This window comes from Patagioenas fasciata, chromosome 2 (assembly GCF_037038585.1).
Source record: "Patagioenas fasciata isolate bPatFas1 chromosome 2, bPatFas1.hap1, whole genome shotgun sequence".
In the NCBI taxonomy this organism is placed as follows: Eukaryota; Metazoa; Chordata; class Aves; order Columbiformes; family Columbidae; genus Patagioenas; species Patagioenas fasciata.
Genome location: NC_092521.1, coordinates 100619185 through 100634934, shown reverse-complemented (window position 1 = coordinate 100634934; position 15750 = coordinate 100619185). Strand labels below are relative to the sequence as shown.

At 42.8% G+C, this 15750-nt stretch overlaps 1 protein-coding gene across 7 annotated transcripts in view; it reads left to right on the top strand.

The window, feature by feature from the left end:
- The first annotated feature begins 116 nt into the window (after nt 1-116).
- Nucleotides 117-15750, top strand: part of KIAA0319 (KIAA0319 ortholog) — a 69443-nt gene continuing 53809 nt past the window's right edge. For all 7 annotated transcript variants that reach the window (XR_011737620.1, XM_071804637.1, XM_071804636.1 and 4 more), the window contains exons 1-2: nt 117-248; nt 11294-11451. Coding sequence is in view for 6 of the 7 variants with exons in the window: in XM_071804637.1 (XP_071660738.1) it covers nt 11403-11451 (49 nt within the window). In the remaining variant the exon portion in view is untranslated. The remainder of the gene's footprint in view (nt 249-11293; nt 11452-15750) is intronic.

Genomic DNA, 15750 nt, shown 5'->3' with positions numbered 1-15750 from the left:
CGGGCGGCGATCCTGCGCGGAACGCGGCGGCCGCCCCCGGGAGGTGTGCGGAGGGACGGCGCCTGCTCCTGAGTCAGCAGCGGGAGGAGGCGGGAGGCACCTCGCCGCCCGGCCCGGCCCCGCCGAGCGCCCCCGGCCCCCAGCACCGCGCTGGTTCCCGGTACCCCGCGCTGAGTACCCGCGGAAGGAAGGAAAGGAGGAAGGGCGTCGCGGGGGCTCCGCCGGCCCCTGCCCTCCGCTGACGGCAGGTAGGCTCGCCCGCGGCCTGGGTGCGGCCGCAGGTGCCGGCGCGGGTGGGGAGGCGTGGAAAACCGAGTCGGCGCTGCCCAGCTCCCCGCTTGGGCTTCGGGTGACCGATCCCCGAGCTCAGCGCTGGGCGGCCGCTCCGGCTCCCCAGCGAGGGGCTGGAGTGGAAGGTGGGCGAAGGGCTCCGGGAGGAGATGTGAGCGCCGTGCTGGCGGGACAGCGGTGGCGGTGGTCCGGGCTGCGGGGAGTTCTCCCTCTCTCCTTCCCTCCCTCTTTCGTGTGTGTGTGACAAAATCCGTGTTGTGTGTGTGTGCAACCTGTTAGGCCGGGAGTGTGGGGAGAAACAACAGTAGGCTGTGTTGCGGGAATGTGTTTATGTTTGGGTGTTTAATTTGAAGATACATTTTAATATATGTATGTAAATAAATCTATCTTTTCATATATATATTTGCGTATGAAGGATCAAGCAGTTTTGATGGGATGTTTCCTAAGTGTGCCTGTGCATTTAGCTGTATCTAATCTGAACGCAGAAATCATAGCTTTTTATATTCTCCGTGTGTGCGTGCATATATATTTGGATATTTATATATCCAAAGAACGTAAGAATATTACTCTTGCCAAGTTGCTTTCCTGTCTTCTGCCAAAGTATGTGTTTGTTACAGCTTAAACCTGTGTTTATGTGTGAGCGTGGTACTAACATGTAATATGTGAAATGCTTTGTCAGATTGCTTTCTGAAAAGCAGAGCTTAAACAGAAGAAAATACTACATGTGATTTTTATATTGCTACAGTTTTTTTGTGCTATCTACATTACAATTGCCATACAAAAGCAAAAGACAGTTCCATCATTCTTCTGATCCCCTTCAAAACGTATCATAGATAACCTACGAATAGTCAGATAGTTGAGGAAGCAGCTTGAAGCACAAACTGGTCTGCCCTCTGTCTCTCCCTGTCTGTTTGTGCTGTAGGAGCACTCTCATGTCTGCATGATAAGATAATGGAGTTGATATAGGGTATACTGGCCTTTTAACTCTTTGGGGTTGATTGTGTATCTGCCTTTGCCTTTAGAATATCTTGTAGTAGGAGACTGATCCTCAGCCACATAAGTCTAATACACTTTTGTTTTGTTTGATTATCCTCTCTTTGTATTTGGGAAGGCTGACAGTTGCGGTCGATATTTCACAATTAGGCATTGTCTTGAGCCAAATCTGAATCATTAGAAAGCTGCTGTAATATAAAGGTAATGGGTGATACTGTCTCTGCTCACTTTGGTAGCTTGGATGATGTGGGTTGATGTGGGTCAGCATGGTACACATCAAATTGTATGTCTGAATGGTACAGGTGAGAATAGAGTGCATGTGTGCAGGCTTCACAGGCTGATGCTTTTCCTTTGAGCCCAATGCAACAGAAAATGCAGCTGGATTTTATATTATTGAAACTAATTGGAGTTATGATTGTGGTGTGTGGAGGAGGCTGTGCTCAGTAGATGCTTGTCCAGTTTAGTCTTTCCCCACCTTTTCCTTCAGGCAGTACTATGATGTAGGGCTGGAGGTGCACTTCTGTGACACTTCTGAAAGCTTCAGGTTCCACAGAAAATGCGTGCAAATACAAAGCTGTTACAAATCCACCAGTTGCTTGTCAGTGAGCTGCAATTCTGTCAGTTCTAATGAGCCGCATGGAGTGAAGGAGTTTTGGTGACCTGGAGCTGGTGTGGTTTAGTTCAGCTGTGCACACAGCTGACCTCTCACCGTGTTAGTTTTGGATGCTGAGCAAGCTGCTGATTTCAGTGGTGCGGAGATGGAATAGTTTCCATGGACAGGTTTCTGAACCTGCTAGTGAAATCTCCATCAACAGCGCTTTAGAAGAATTTGATCCCCTCTCCTCCCTATGTGTACAGATGTGGTACCTGTTTCAGATGAAGCCCTTCAGACCCTTTTCATCTGTACCTTCTGTGATGTTGAATAAAGTAGGCTTACTGTGGGCTTCTTTGCATATTGGTTGTCTGGACTTCACTTTTAGATCTTTCCTTTTAGAAAATGTGGTGATGTTTTATGTTTGCCAGTTTTGATAGTGATAGTAAATGTATATTCTTAGTAGGAAATTGGCGATTAACCAGGTGCTGTGTATCTAGCAGCCTCCAATTTCAGCACTGCAGGGATAGCACAGAACCCCTGTAATGGATATTGTACCCATGGGGAGAAATCGTTCCTACTGTCAGGCAGTTAGTTTTCAATTTCTGTCACAAAGTGTTTTTCTGTACAAATTTATAATCTAATTTAACTGCAGATATTGTTGCTTTTCCATTTAAGTACCTAATCTCATTCTGAATGGTGCCAGGGTATGACTGTGAAGTACTTTTCAGGATGATGTGACTTTGTGCTGAGCAGAGGCAATCAGTCAATCCAGTTGGAGGTAATACGAATGTGGTTTGCCTGATGCCAGTTTTCAGCTAGTTAACCTTGACAAAGAGGTGGTTTGGTGGCTGTTTCCTGTCCTGATGCTTTTTCCGTGTTAAATCTGTCATCTGTACAGTTTATTAACTCTTTTGCGTGTTATGAAGAGTTTCACTTGTTAAATATAGGTGGATTTTAAAGAAATAAAATGTGCTCAGTTATCTGAGGTAGGGCTCCAGAGGTTTGCATCTTAGGAGAGGGTATGTGCACGTGTGCTTTATCTGTTTATAACAAGCAAGTAGTATATATCCGTATATAACAGTATATATATCTGTTTATAACAAGTAGTTTTCTGAACAGCAGAGTTAATGAAAATTTCTGTGAATTTATCTCTTGTGGTCAAACAAAGATTTTTCCATTTTCTTTGCATATGCCTCTACATTTTTTCCAGGTAGTCTCCTCTTTCTACAGTTTGCACTGATGGTGCAACACATGGGCTACCATTTTCAATTATGCAAATTGGATGGGTGGGCATGTAGAAGTTCAAATTGCAGTTTTGCCTTCTCTGGCTTGGTATTTTTACAGAAGTGATAGGAACCTAATTACTTGCTGGTAATCTGTTCTCTGGTTGAAATCACTCAATGGCTTAAAGGGAACTGTAAGTAAATAAAGGGACCTATTTGCAAAGCAGTCAAGTAGACTTTTTCTCTGCAGGAGACCAGACCATAAAACTTGGCTTGATCATGTGAGTGAAAAGACTTCCCCCTTTCCCACCCCCCTTTCTTAGCCAAGAAAATTTACTAATTTCTCTGCTCTTACATCAACACACAAGGTTTCAAGTATAGAAGTGGATGTACAGCATCCAACTGCATTGAGAGTCTTTTCTTGAAGGTGATAAAATAGCAAGGTACAAATGGAGAGAGTATTTATGTATTTCACTTGCAAGATATTGTTTTTTTTTTTTTTCTGGCTATCTCCTGTTGTACCCACGCCACCTTATGCGAGCTTTTTCCCTGCAGTGCGTGTGGTTGTATTTCAGGCAGTGTCTGTGTGTTCAGCCCTCTAACATCAAAAATGGTCAGTTAGCTTGTTGACATTAGTGCTTACTTTGCTTGAGCCAATCTCTGCCAGTCAATCTGTGAACGGCCTTTGAAGGCTATCGTAAATTAGATGCACTTATGTAACTTCTAAGTCTGGTTTTATGACACCATGGTCATCTAATACAAAAATGTTACCCCAAATCCTAGCACATTTATTTGACTTCAAGTGTCAGACTGTTGTTTTTTCTATGATATGGTGTATTGTTGATTAATGAAGATAATATAAATCACCTGAAGGCCATAAAACAGAAAGTTTGCTTTTCATTTTAAGTGAAGTGGGTTCCAGAGAACTTTTGCAGTAAAACTTAAATTTTAATGTCATAGCTTTGGATTGTGTCCCTCCACAATGCTTGTATCATGGATATTATTACTGCTACAATGTTGAAGTAAAATCTAGTAGTTGATTTTATTGCAACAAGTCAAATTGCACTGGACAATAAATAATACAAAAGCTTTTGCTCCCCTTTATGTAGGTGGTATTGCTTTGGCTGAAGTTGTAAGCTTTCATTGTTTCAAGACAACCTCATGTTTTATGTGGCAGACAGCCTCTACATTTTGGAGATAGTGTCTGCAGTTTCCTTTGAATTGTGAACATCTCTGTGTTCAGCACTTCTGCAATCCATGTCCAGGGTTCCTATATGGTGTATTTACAGACTTGAGTCCTCTGGATCTGCAAATATTAGCTTTGATGCTTCAGTAGAGATCAAGTTACAAAAAGATTTGATTTTACTGTTTTTAAAGTATTAGATATTAAATAGTGGTATTAACCGTTGCAAGAGTTCAAGTATCAAAAATGAGATGTCCTAAATACTGACACTGACTTAAACATGTTCATGACTTTGTTCCATGAAATTTTTCTTTAAGAAAAAAAAAAAATCCAGTATTTAAAGTCTTGATGATCTGTGAAAGACTGTAAATCTTGTGGGTTCAAATTGTAGGACTTTCTCTGCAACAATGAGAGAGAGAATATTTTTTTTCTACCGAAGGTTGAGACTTCCAAGAATTACTATAGTTCAGGAAATAGCACTTAAGGAAAAAAATTAAAAATTCTAAGAACTGCAGCACAACAGTTATTTGAATCAATTAATAGAGTGCTTATAGTCTTAAATGGTGAAAAAAAAATCCTCTTAGTTTCAACCCAGTGTTATAGAAAAGCTATTTTTGTAGGTTTTTTGTAGTCATTTTTGACCTTGAACAAGTGCAAAATCAATAAATTATCATGTTCTCCGCACTCACGTGATCCAGTTTAAACTATCTATGTATCTTTCTTATAACTCTCCTTAAAATTTACTCAAGTTTCTCCAAAAGCATCAGCTCTCACTTACACATCGTACCTCTGCCACAGAAGGATGTCTCGGTGTCTAGTCACAGCCCGCTGTGCAGTCCGGCTCGCTGTATTTGTTGCTTTCTGTCATGATGACTCTTGAACTAGAAATGGATTGAGACCACACAACTTTGTCACACAGACCTTCATTCGGCCGGCGGACAGTAACAACTTTGAGCTTTGCGAGACTCGAAGAGATTCGTACCAAGTTTTTTGTGTATGTCTCCTTCTTCCAGGCAGTCTGAAATCTCTTTTTTTCCATCCAAAGCTTAAAACTGATCTTATGTTTCTTCTGTGATCTGTTTTCCTGTTGTAAAAGTAGTTAAATACTGGGAAAACAGAGAGATATTCTGAAATACCCTACATGAGAGGCTTATGACGGGTTAGATAAAATTGAGAGGACAATATCTTGCTTCTGGGCTGTGGAAGTGACAAGATACCATCTTATTGCTTCAAGCTCTCTCACTTTCCAGATCTCGCCTCATTTTCGCTGCAGAGTACATATTTTATGATAGCAGAGAGAATTGATAAGTGAGGCCATGTTCTTGTGAAAATGGAAGACATGTGGAAACCAGAGTATGATGGTTTAGAGGAACTGTCTTATATAGTTCACCTCCCTTCTGAGGGCAGATATTTCCATGTCCCTGGCCTGCCAGTGGTGAGTGCAGGGCTCTTGGATCTCTAATGATCTCAGTCTGCACTACTAACTCTTACTGAGGTTAGTTTTTGATTAGTGGGTGCCCCCTCTCTGCCGGTCTGGCTTACCTTGAGGCTATACAAATGTCTGTATTGCAAATTAAGCAGTAACAATGCTGAATTATTCTGACCTTTTTCCCCTTATGCCACAATATGATGTAAATCCCAACACTAATAATAGTGATTTAATTTCTCAGCAGAGCAGTTCCACCATTCATTGGTGTTTCTTGAGTATTTTTTTCTTCTCTGTAAATAATTCTTGACACCATATATGCCTACTAGGCATCTCACCTTTAGGATTTCCACTGTTGTTTGCTCTCTCCACAGCATTTATAATAAAGACTACTTAGATTTTGTAGGATGAAATTACAGGATGAACCACTGCTGTTTTGTTTTTGTTTGTCCAGTCGTGCCACTTAGCAGTTGACAGGGCTGTGGGTGTCAGTGGAAGACGTAGTCCATCCAGTATAACAGGGCAGGGTATTTTCAGCTATTCAGTTTGTTGTTTTGTCACCATTAACTTCTGTTTGTGCCCTGACCTTGACTGAGGAAATCTATTTAGAGTTGGGACATAATGCCAGTCCAATGTCAGCCTTCAACAAGACCTGTGGGAGCCCCTCTGAATAAAGTAGAGACACTAGCAATTATAGCTATACCCTGTAGCTACAATAGCTTACCATCAGTAGTCATTGTTTTGTTTTCAAGTATAGGTCCCTATTGTTATTATAGAAAATTGTGTAGGAGAGGAAGGTGACTTTGCACAGGTTGTAAACATTGATGACTCTCTGATATCTTCCACATCTGCTGAAGGGCTTGAAAATTATTCCCTTTATTTAGATGCCTAACCTCTGGCTGTATTGATGGTGTGTGTTCTAGTAAAGCCTTTGACACAGTTTCCCACAGCATTCTTCTGAAGAAGCTGGCAGCTCATGGCCTGGACAGCCATACTCTTCACTGGGTGAAAAACTGACTGGAAGACCAGGCCCAAACAGTTGTGGTGAATGGAGTCAAATCCAGTTGGTGGCTGGTCATGAATGGTGTTTCCCAGGGCTCAGTACTGGGGCCAGCTGTTTAATCTCTGTATCAGTGATCTGGATGAGGGGATTGAGTGCACCCTCACTAAGTTTGGAGATGACACCAGATTGGGTGGGAGTGTTGATCTGTTGGAGGATAGGAAGGCTCTACAGAGGGATCTGGAGCAGCTGGGTCATTGGGCTGAGCTTCAACAAGACCAAGGGCCAGGTCCTGCACTTGGATCACAACAACCCCAGGCAGTGCTACAGGCTCAGGGAAGAGTAGCTGGAAAGCTGCCTAGAGGAAAAGAATCTGGGGGTATTGATTGACAGCTGGCTGAACATGAGCCAATGCTGTGCCTACGTAGCCAAAAAGGCCAACAGCATCTGGTCTGGGCTTGTATCAGGAACAGTGTGGCCAGCAGGACTCGGGAAGTGATTGTGCCACTTTACTCAGCTCTGGTGAGGCAGCACCTGGAACCCTGTGTTCAGTTTTGGGCCCCTCACTACAAGAAAGACCTTGAGGTGCTTGAGCAAGTTCAGAGGAGGATAACGAAGCTGATGAGGAGTCTGGAGCACAAGTCTGATGAGGAGCAGCTGAGAGAACTGGAGCTGTTTAGCCTGGAGAAAAGGAGGCTGAGGGGAGACCTGATCACTGTCTATAACTACCTGAAAGGAGGTTGTAGCGTGGGGGCGTGTTGGTCTCTTCTCCCAAGCTGCAAGTGATAGAACAAGAGGAAACGGCCTCAATTTGCACCAGGGGAAGTTTAGATTGGATATTAGGAAAAATTTCTTTGCAGAATGGGTTATCAAGCATTGAACAGGCTGCCCAGGGAAATAATTGAGTCACCATCCCTGGAGGTGTTTGAAAGATGAGGTTCTTAGGGACATGGTTTAGAGGTGGACTTGGGAGTGTTTGGTTGTTGGACTTGATGGTCTTAAAGGTCTTTTCCAACCAAAATGATTCTATGATATAAGTTGGGGAATGACCTATTAGAGAGCAATGTAGGGGAAAGGGACCTGAGGGTCCTGGTGGACAGCAGGATGACCATGAACCAGCACTGTGCCCTTGTGACCAGGGAGGCCAATGGCATCCTGGGGTGTATTAGAAGGGGGGCGGTTAGTAGGTCCAGAGAGGTTCTCCTTCCACTCTACTCTGCTGTGGTAAGACCCCATCTGGAATATTGTGTCCAGTTCTGGGCCCCTCCGTTCAATAAGGACAGGGAACTGCTGGAGAGAGTCCAGCGCAGGGCAATGAAGATGATTAAGGGAGTGGAGCATCTCCCTTATGAGGAAAGGCTGAGGGAGCTGGGTCTCTTTAGTTTGGAGGAGACTGAGGGGTGACCTCATTAATATTTATAAATATGTAAAGGGTGAGTGTCATGAGGATGGAGCCAGGCTCTTCTCAGTGACAACCAATGGTAAGACAAGAGGTAATGGGTCCAGACTGGAACACGAGAGGTTCCACTTAAATATGAGAAGAAACTTCTCAGTGAGGGTAACAGAGCACTGGAACAGGCTGCCCAGGGGGGTTGTGATCTCCTACTCTGGAGACATTCAAGACCTGCCTGGACACCTTCCTGTGTAACCTCATCCAGGTGTTCCTGCTCTGGCAGAGGGATTGGACTAGATGATCTTTTGAGGTCCCTTCCAATCCCTAACATTCTGTGATTCTGTGTGTAAGAGGTGACAATGTAGTTCTGCTTCACTGCCCCCTTTCTCTAAGGGAGAAAATTGAGTTTGCGTTAAGGTCCAGATGAACCAAAATGCAGAGTGAGATTTTTGGGTGGAGGAGAGGGGGACAATTCAGGCAATTCCTTTTCCTTGGAGAGCTGTTGTATTTCGTGTGTTATCTGCCAAAAGATGTTGTGGTCCTGATCAGCAATTGCAAATGTTTAATAGACTGCGAAGTCAAAATGCTTGTATTGAGGAATCAGTTAGAACTCCCCCTTCTCTTGTTGGCTAGAGCACTGACAAAAGCTGCCCTCTGGAACAGAAAAATATGGCTTTCAGAGTAAGACAATATAGGTATAATACACACATATACATATATATTTATCATACCTGCATATACAGTTCTTAAGGCTGCCATTCCTCATGTAGCTAAGAGGGCCAGTTAGGCTTGAACTGCTGAAAGCCAAGAAATTCCACAGTCATTACCAGCAGTGGTGTCTGCTTGTATTCTCACAAGAATAAGAGGCTTTGTGATATCACTGAAGGACAGAGATTCAGCTAGAAAGCTAATCTTGTGGCTTTATTTTTAACTGCTGGAATCTCATGGCCGGCCATCTTAAATTTCGATGTCTCTTGTGTTTGTGTGATGAAACTTGCATGTGTGGGGAACAGTACAGTATCATGGGGAAGATAAGAGGAGCATTGCATGCACATACTGCAGTGGCGTTTACTGTCTTAACTGTTTAAGAAAGCATGAGGTGTCTGGTAGTTATGTTCTCATCTGTGGATCTGAAGCTGTGCACTGAATTGTGGTGACCCATGGATGCTGTGTCTGAGCTTGATCCTAATATCAGGAAATGCAAGCTAATTTTACAGTGAACACAAGCTCTTCTGTTATGTGGAAATTAAACATCAGTAGATGTGTAGCCACAAAGATACGCAGGAGGTCACAGTGCTGTTTTTGTGCATTCACTGTATCCTCATTTGGTGTGTCCTGTAAGGATACAATGAAAATTGTGCATTCAGTACAAAGTCTACCATTCTGTAGCTTTGGTAACTCATGCTTCCTTAATAAAAATAAATAAATAAATGCTGCCACTCCCCTTCCCCCCAGAAATGTTTGCTATAACTGCTTGGGTTTCTGAACTCAGGACAAGCAATGCTGCAAAAGTCTGGAACATTTGCATGGTCTCTCAGTGTTGTTCTTGGTATTGCTAGAAGTAATCATGTGGTCTCCTCAGTCAACTCTTCTGTAGGATATAGAAGCAGCGACTTGTTTCATTTTAATGGCAGTGAGATAGACCTTGCAGAGGAAAAAGACCCATAAAATAAACAAAAATATTTTTCTGTGATCTGATCAGTGTTAATTCTGACCATGTGATATTCTGATACCAAGCCTGATGCATTTTTCCTTGGGCTAAAGGACTGAAAGTCTCTCTTAGGCATCTAGTCCATTTGACTGCTCTGGGAATGAGGGAAGGTTACAGCAAATGCACAATATCTCAGAAACCCAGAGTTTTGGTAATAACTTTTTTTTTTTTTTTTTTTTTTTTTTTTTGTGGCTGACAGATTTCCATAGAAACAGGGAAAAGGCTGTGAGTGAAATTATGGTTTTACTGTAATAATAACTTCCTTACCACTCAGTCTGCTGAGGTATTTGGTGTATATGTGTTAACAAAGTGGAAATACTTATTAGGTTGACTGTCCTATCTATGTTCTTCTCATTCTCAAAAGCAGAAGAAACATTTAAAAAACTGTTGAAAGGTGAAATTTATGAAAAAAAATGCTCATCTGCCTCACTTGTTTGGTTTGAAAGTTGTGAAATAAAACACTAAATAAAAATAATCACCTTGAGTAATGCATTAGAATAAATCCGCAGATGATCAGCAGGTGCAGGTATGTGCTAGTGGGTTCAGCTCGAAAGGCTTAAGAAATCTTCTGTTTTCAGCTGGAGATCACTGTCTGCATATCTGAGTGCCAAGATGGATTCACCAAGGGAAGAATCATGCTTGACCAACCTCTTAGTCATTTCATTATAGGAGTCTGGCTTGGTAGATGAGTGGAGAACAGTGGATATTGCCTGATTTGACTTCATTAAGGCTTTTGACACTGTTTCCCTTAATATCCTTGTGGAGAAGCTGTTGAAGTACAGGCTGGATAAGCAGACAGTGAGGTGGACTGAAAACTGGCTGAATGAATGGCTGTGCCCAAAGTGTGATGGTCAGTGGCACAAAGTCTGACTGGAGGCCAGTACTAGAGGTGTACCCCAGGGGTCAGTCCTGGGTTCAGTCCTGTTTGACATCTTCATTAGTGATCTGGGCATTGGGGCAGAGTGTACCCTCAGCATGTTTGCTGACTACACCAAACTGGGAGGAGTGGCAGATATGCCAGAGAGTTGTGCTGCCATCCAGAGGGCCCTCAGGCTGTGACATGGGCTGACAAGACCTTCATGAAGTTCAGCAAGTGGAAGTGCCTGCCACAAGAGCTGACTTAACTCTGCATGGATTTTAGCATGGCCATACTGTACATTATTCCTTGGTTAGGGGTACCTGCTAGTTGCTGTTTAAAGCCAGAGCAAAACCAGGGTCTGGATAACTGCAGACAGAGCATTTCTAGGTTTTGAGGTACAGAAGCCCATGCCTGCAAATATTTCTGGGACATTTCTGCATCTCCAACAAATGAGATTTCCAGGTAGGTGATTTGTTCCATATCTTCAGCTTGCCTGATCTGTTGTCATCCATCAGGAAGTAATAATAAAGCCTGTATTTAACTTGTCTATTGGCTTTTACTGTGACATTCTAATTAACACTCACATTTGACCTATTTCTTCTTGTGCTGTCTGTTGCAGTGCTCATGGCCACAGCAGGGTACTAAATATTAGAGGAAACCGACATTAAGACCTACAATTTCCACGCAGCTGGTTGAAAAAGTACTTGTTGCTGCCTTCCTGGTGCAGCATGGCATTTGGACCTGGTGTTCTCTGCCTGCTACTGTGGGCAGTAACAGGTAGGAGTTTACTTCTTATGTGTCTGAGTCACACAGAACGAGTGAAGCAAATGCTCCTGGAGTGTGTACGCAGATGTGAATGAAATATGAGTAAGGCAAGAGCTGGGAAATCTTGTGACTCCTCAGTGCGAAAGGTTCTTATAAGATACAGCTTCATAACCAGCAGCTGCTTGCAATGGAGGAAGGTGGTTGTGAGTAGCTGTTTGCAGCCAATTTCAATAAGGCTGTTTCAGGGGAGATGCATGGGGCAAGAGGGGGTTGTGGGAGAGTTCAAAGAGTTTTGCTTCTCTTTCTCTTGCAGGACAGCAATTTAAGAATGATGTATTGATTTTGTTCTAAGCTATTTTTTTTTTTCTGAAGTATCATAAGATGGTTAAATTACAAGAAGCATGAATGCATTTATTTATGTCTCTCATCTCATTATCTGCTCTACAGCCATATGTTATCTTTGAAAGACCACAGGAAGGTCCTGTAAGAGATAGGTAAATTATTTCCATAATCAGACAGATGAAGAATTACGGTAATTCTTAATACTGTGTCTATGTCACAGGGAGGGTTAATGTGGTGCAGGCAGTTTTGACATGGCAACTACGGAACAATATATGCAAATGTGGGGTTAATTTCTTTAAAATACAGTGTTTTAATTATGTCTGTGGAGATACTGGCAGTATCTATATTAGCAGGAATTGAGAAACTAATAATCCTGTAGTATAAACAGGATTGGCTGTTTCATGAGGATGAGCCTTGCTGATATGCTGAAGCTTAAACTGACTACTGAGTTTAGAAATGTTGGATGAGGGGGGGATAGATATTAACTACAGCTGTGGCTCATAGGTGGTATGAATTAGTCCTCAAGATCACCCTGATGATCTCATAGTGCCAGGCTTTTTGAGGAGGAGATGGAGCTGGGGTTTTTGTTGCTATAGTGAACAATTATGCCATTTGTAAATAAATAAAATACAATACTTGCCTATGAGATATCAGGTACCTGCTGTGGAGTCCATACCAACATCTTTAGAGAAAAAAAAAAACAAACAGCAACTTCAAGAGAAGGCAATAATATGCAGTAAATGTTGAATTTTTGCAGTAGACAGTGTCACAGTTTTATGCTTTTGATAATGCTGTTGTTAGCAGGCTAGAGTATCCTCCATGTGTATATAGAAACTCTTGTTTTCATTCTTTAGTTGCAATTTTACTACACTCTCCTGATTTATCTGAGAACAAGGTCATTACACTCAGACTGCTGGCTGTATTCCAAGCCTCTGCCTGTATCTCGGGTACCAGCACACAGTGTTTAGGGGCTAATACATTCTACTATCACATTTTAGTATAAACTTCAGTATTTATTTATTTCCATCTTAATAATTTGCCGTATTTTCTATCCAATTAATGTTAACTGTAACTGAACTGGAAGATACTTGCTGATTTCCAGGGTATGTTTGCTGGAATACATCAGTGGATGCTCACTTTTGTTAAGTCAGAAGGACTTCTTTTTTGTGCAGGCTTTAAGGTGAATTGACTCAGGCTCAGGAATTTGCTAGATGTTCATTCTCAGTTGTTTTCTGCACATGAGATTGTGCTTCTAAAGGTTACTTTTTCTTAAAAAGGAAGAAACAGAACAACTTACCACTTGCTTTAACTTAGGGTAATGAGAAGGTTGACTTAATATAAGAAAGGCTTGACATTGCATTGTTGAAACAAATAGAGAAGTAGGCTCATTAGTGAATATCTTCAAAAGGGTATTGAAGGATATGCTGTGGTTTGTCAAAAGAAATTGAGGTGGGCTACTCTCTCCTGTTTAGAAGACTTTTAAATTTTTTTTTTTTAATTTTGTGCATGGTGGTTTTTGATTAAAAGTGTTTGCTTTTCATGGATGTGGTAGGTTGACCCTGGCTGAGCACGAGGTGCCCAGCAGGTCCGTTTATTGTTTCTCAACAAGATGGGAGAGAAAATGCTTGCAGATCAAGATCAAGACAGGGAGATCACGTATCATTTACAGTCAAGAGCAACCCAGACTTGACACAGGGAAGTTTAATTTATTTCCAGTTAATCAGAGTTGGATAATGAGAACAACAAATCTGAAAACACCTTTCCTCCTCACCCCTCCCTTCTTCCCAGGCTCAGCTTCACGCCTAACTCTAACTCCTTCCCCCAAGTGGCTCAGGGGATGGGAAATGAGGGTTGCGATTAGTTCATAACACTCTGCCACTCCTTTCTCCTCACACTCTTCCCCTGCTCCATCGTGGGGTCCCTCCCACAGGATACAGTCCTTCACAAAGTTCTCCAGTGTGGATCTTTCCCATGGGCTGCAGTTCTTCAAGAACTGCTCCAGCATGGGTCCTTTCCAGGGGGTGCAGCTCTTCAGGAACAGACTGCTGCACTGTGGATGTCCTGTGGTGTCACAAGTCCTACCAGAAAATGTGCTTCTCCGTGGGCACCTCTCCTCAGGTCTATAGGTCCTGCTAGGAGCCTGTTCCAGCATGGGCTCTCCATGGCGTCACAGCCTCCTTCAGGCTCATCCATCTGCTCCAGCATCAGGTCCTCCACAGGCTGCAGGTGGATATCTACTCCACTGTGGACCTCCGTGGGCTGCAGGAGGACAACCTGCTTTATCATGGTCTTCACCATAGGCTGCAGGGGAATCTCTGCTCCCTCCTGTGTGTGGAGAACCTCCTCCCCCTCCTTCTTCACTGACATGGTTGTCTGCAGGATTGTTTCTCTCCCATATTCTCACTCCTCTCCCCTGGCTGCTGCTGTTGCACAGGGATTTTTTTACCCTTTCTTAAACATAGTGTCACAGAGGTGCTACCAGCATCGCAGATTTGCTCAGCCTAGGCCAGTAGCGGGTTCCTCTTGGAACTTGCTCAGTCCGATACAGGGACAGCTTCTGGTGTCCTCTCACAGAAGCCACCCCTGCAGTCAATTTCCTTCCACCCCCCAAGTGTTGAAACCGTGCTACATAAAGCCCAATATGATAGAAAACAAAGCTAAAACAGTAGGCAGATGACGTAATGGATACACCTATCTACCACCAACTAACATTTGTGTCTATCAGGGGACTTGAGCTGCATGTGGCAATAGGTGTTAGTGTATACCATGTACCATGCTACTGTCACTCAGTATCTCATGCAATTTGGATAATTGACTCCCCAAACCTGTGGATGCAGGTCTTAATTTCTCCACATAGGCATTCCTTATAATTCCAGTCTCATTTTGTTGCCTTGTATCCATTCATTGATGAAATCAGTTTATAATGGCTATTAATAAAAATTGATAGTTTGTATGATAATGTATCTAAAAATTATTGTTTTTCCTATGAGAGTTAGAAGATACTGCTTTTCACCACAGAAACAATGGTCTACTTTGCAACTGGGAATCCAACACCTTGGAATCAATTCAGTTTAGTTCTCATCAGGTGTATTCTAATCTGCCATTTGAGGCAGACCTTGCAAATACTGCTATTGAAATGCATTTCTGCAAACATAATAGCATTCTCATGGCTGACTCTCAGTTTTCTCACACTGTGTGTTCATATTGTGGTGCTTTGTTCTGAGATTAGCCACTCCAACAAAAATGCAAAGATGGATTGGCAGGTAATTGTAGTCATGGGTGTTGTACAGTCTAGTCTCCTGTTTTTAACTCCATGCAGCTCAGGCATAGAATACATGACCTCCTAGAGTCTTTGATAGGCGTCACCAGTATCCTTTACTCTAGGGGAAGCTGTTTCTAAATACATTACAAACCATCAATTTTCAACACATTTGACTGCTGCTGGTCTTGGACTTTGCAGAATGAGATGAATACCCTTTTCTTCCCATCTATCTAACACATGAAACAGTCCAGGAATGTCAAAGGACACTTCAGGATGTAGGTGTGCTTTCGAAATGGCGCTGAAACCACTAACCTGGGCTCACAGTGTATTCTTTGTTGCTTATACTGCCATGGCTAGTTGTCCTAGTAATGTGTTCTGGTTCACACAGGTCTTTCTAGAGAGAGAAGATGTTGTAGTGCCTGATTATGATCTCTGAGAATATAGTGAGTTATGCAGTATGCCAGGTTAGTTCACACTGTCCACATCTCTGTTGGAAATGGTCTGGTGTGTCCTCGTGGAGGGATGTGGTGGCTGCACCCAGGCATCTACCCTTCTAGTCTCCGACTGCAAATATTCAGTGCCACTGATGGGACCATCTGTTGGGTGATTCAGTGTGCTTAGGTGCTTCTGTGTAAATTAAGGGGAGAATGGACTGTGGCATGGATGAATTGTTTTGACAGGCCAGTTGTGGTCTACGATTTGGGCAC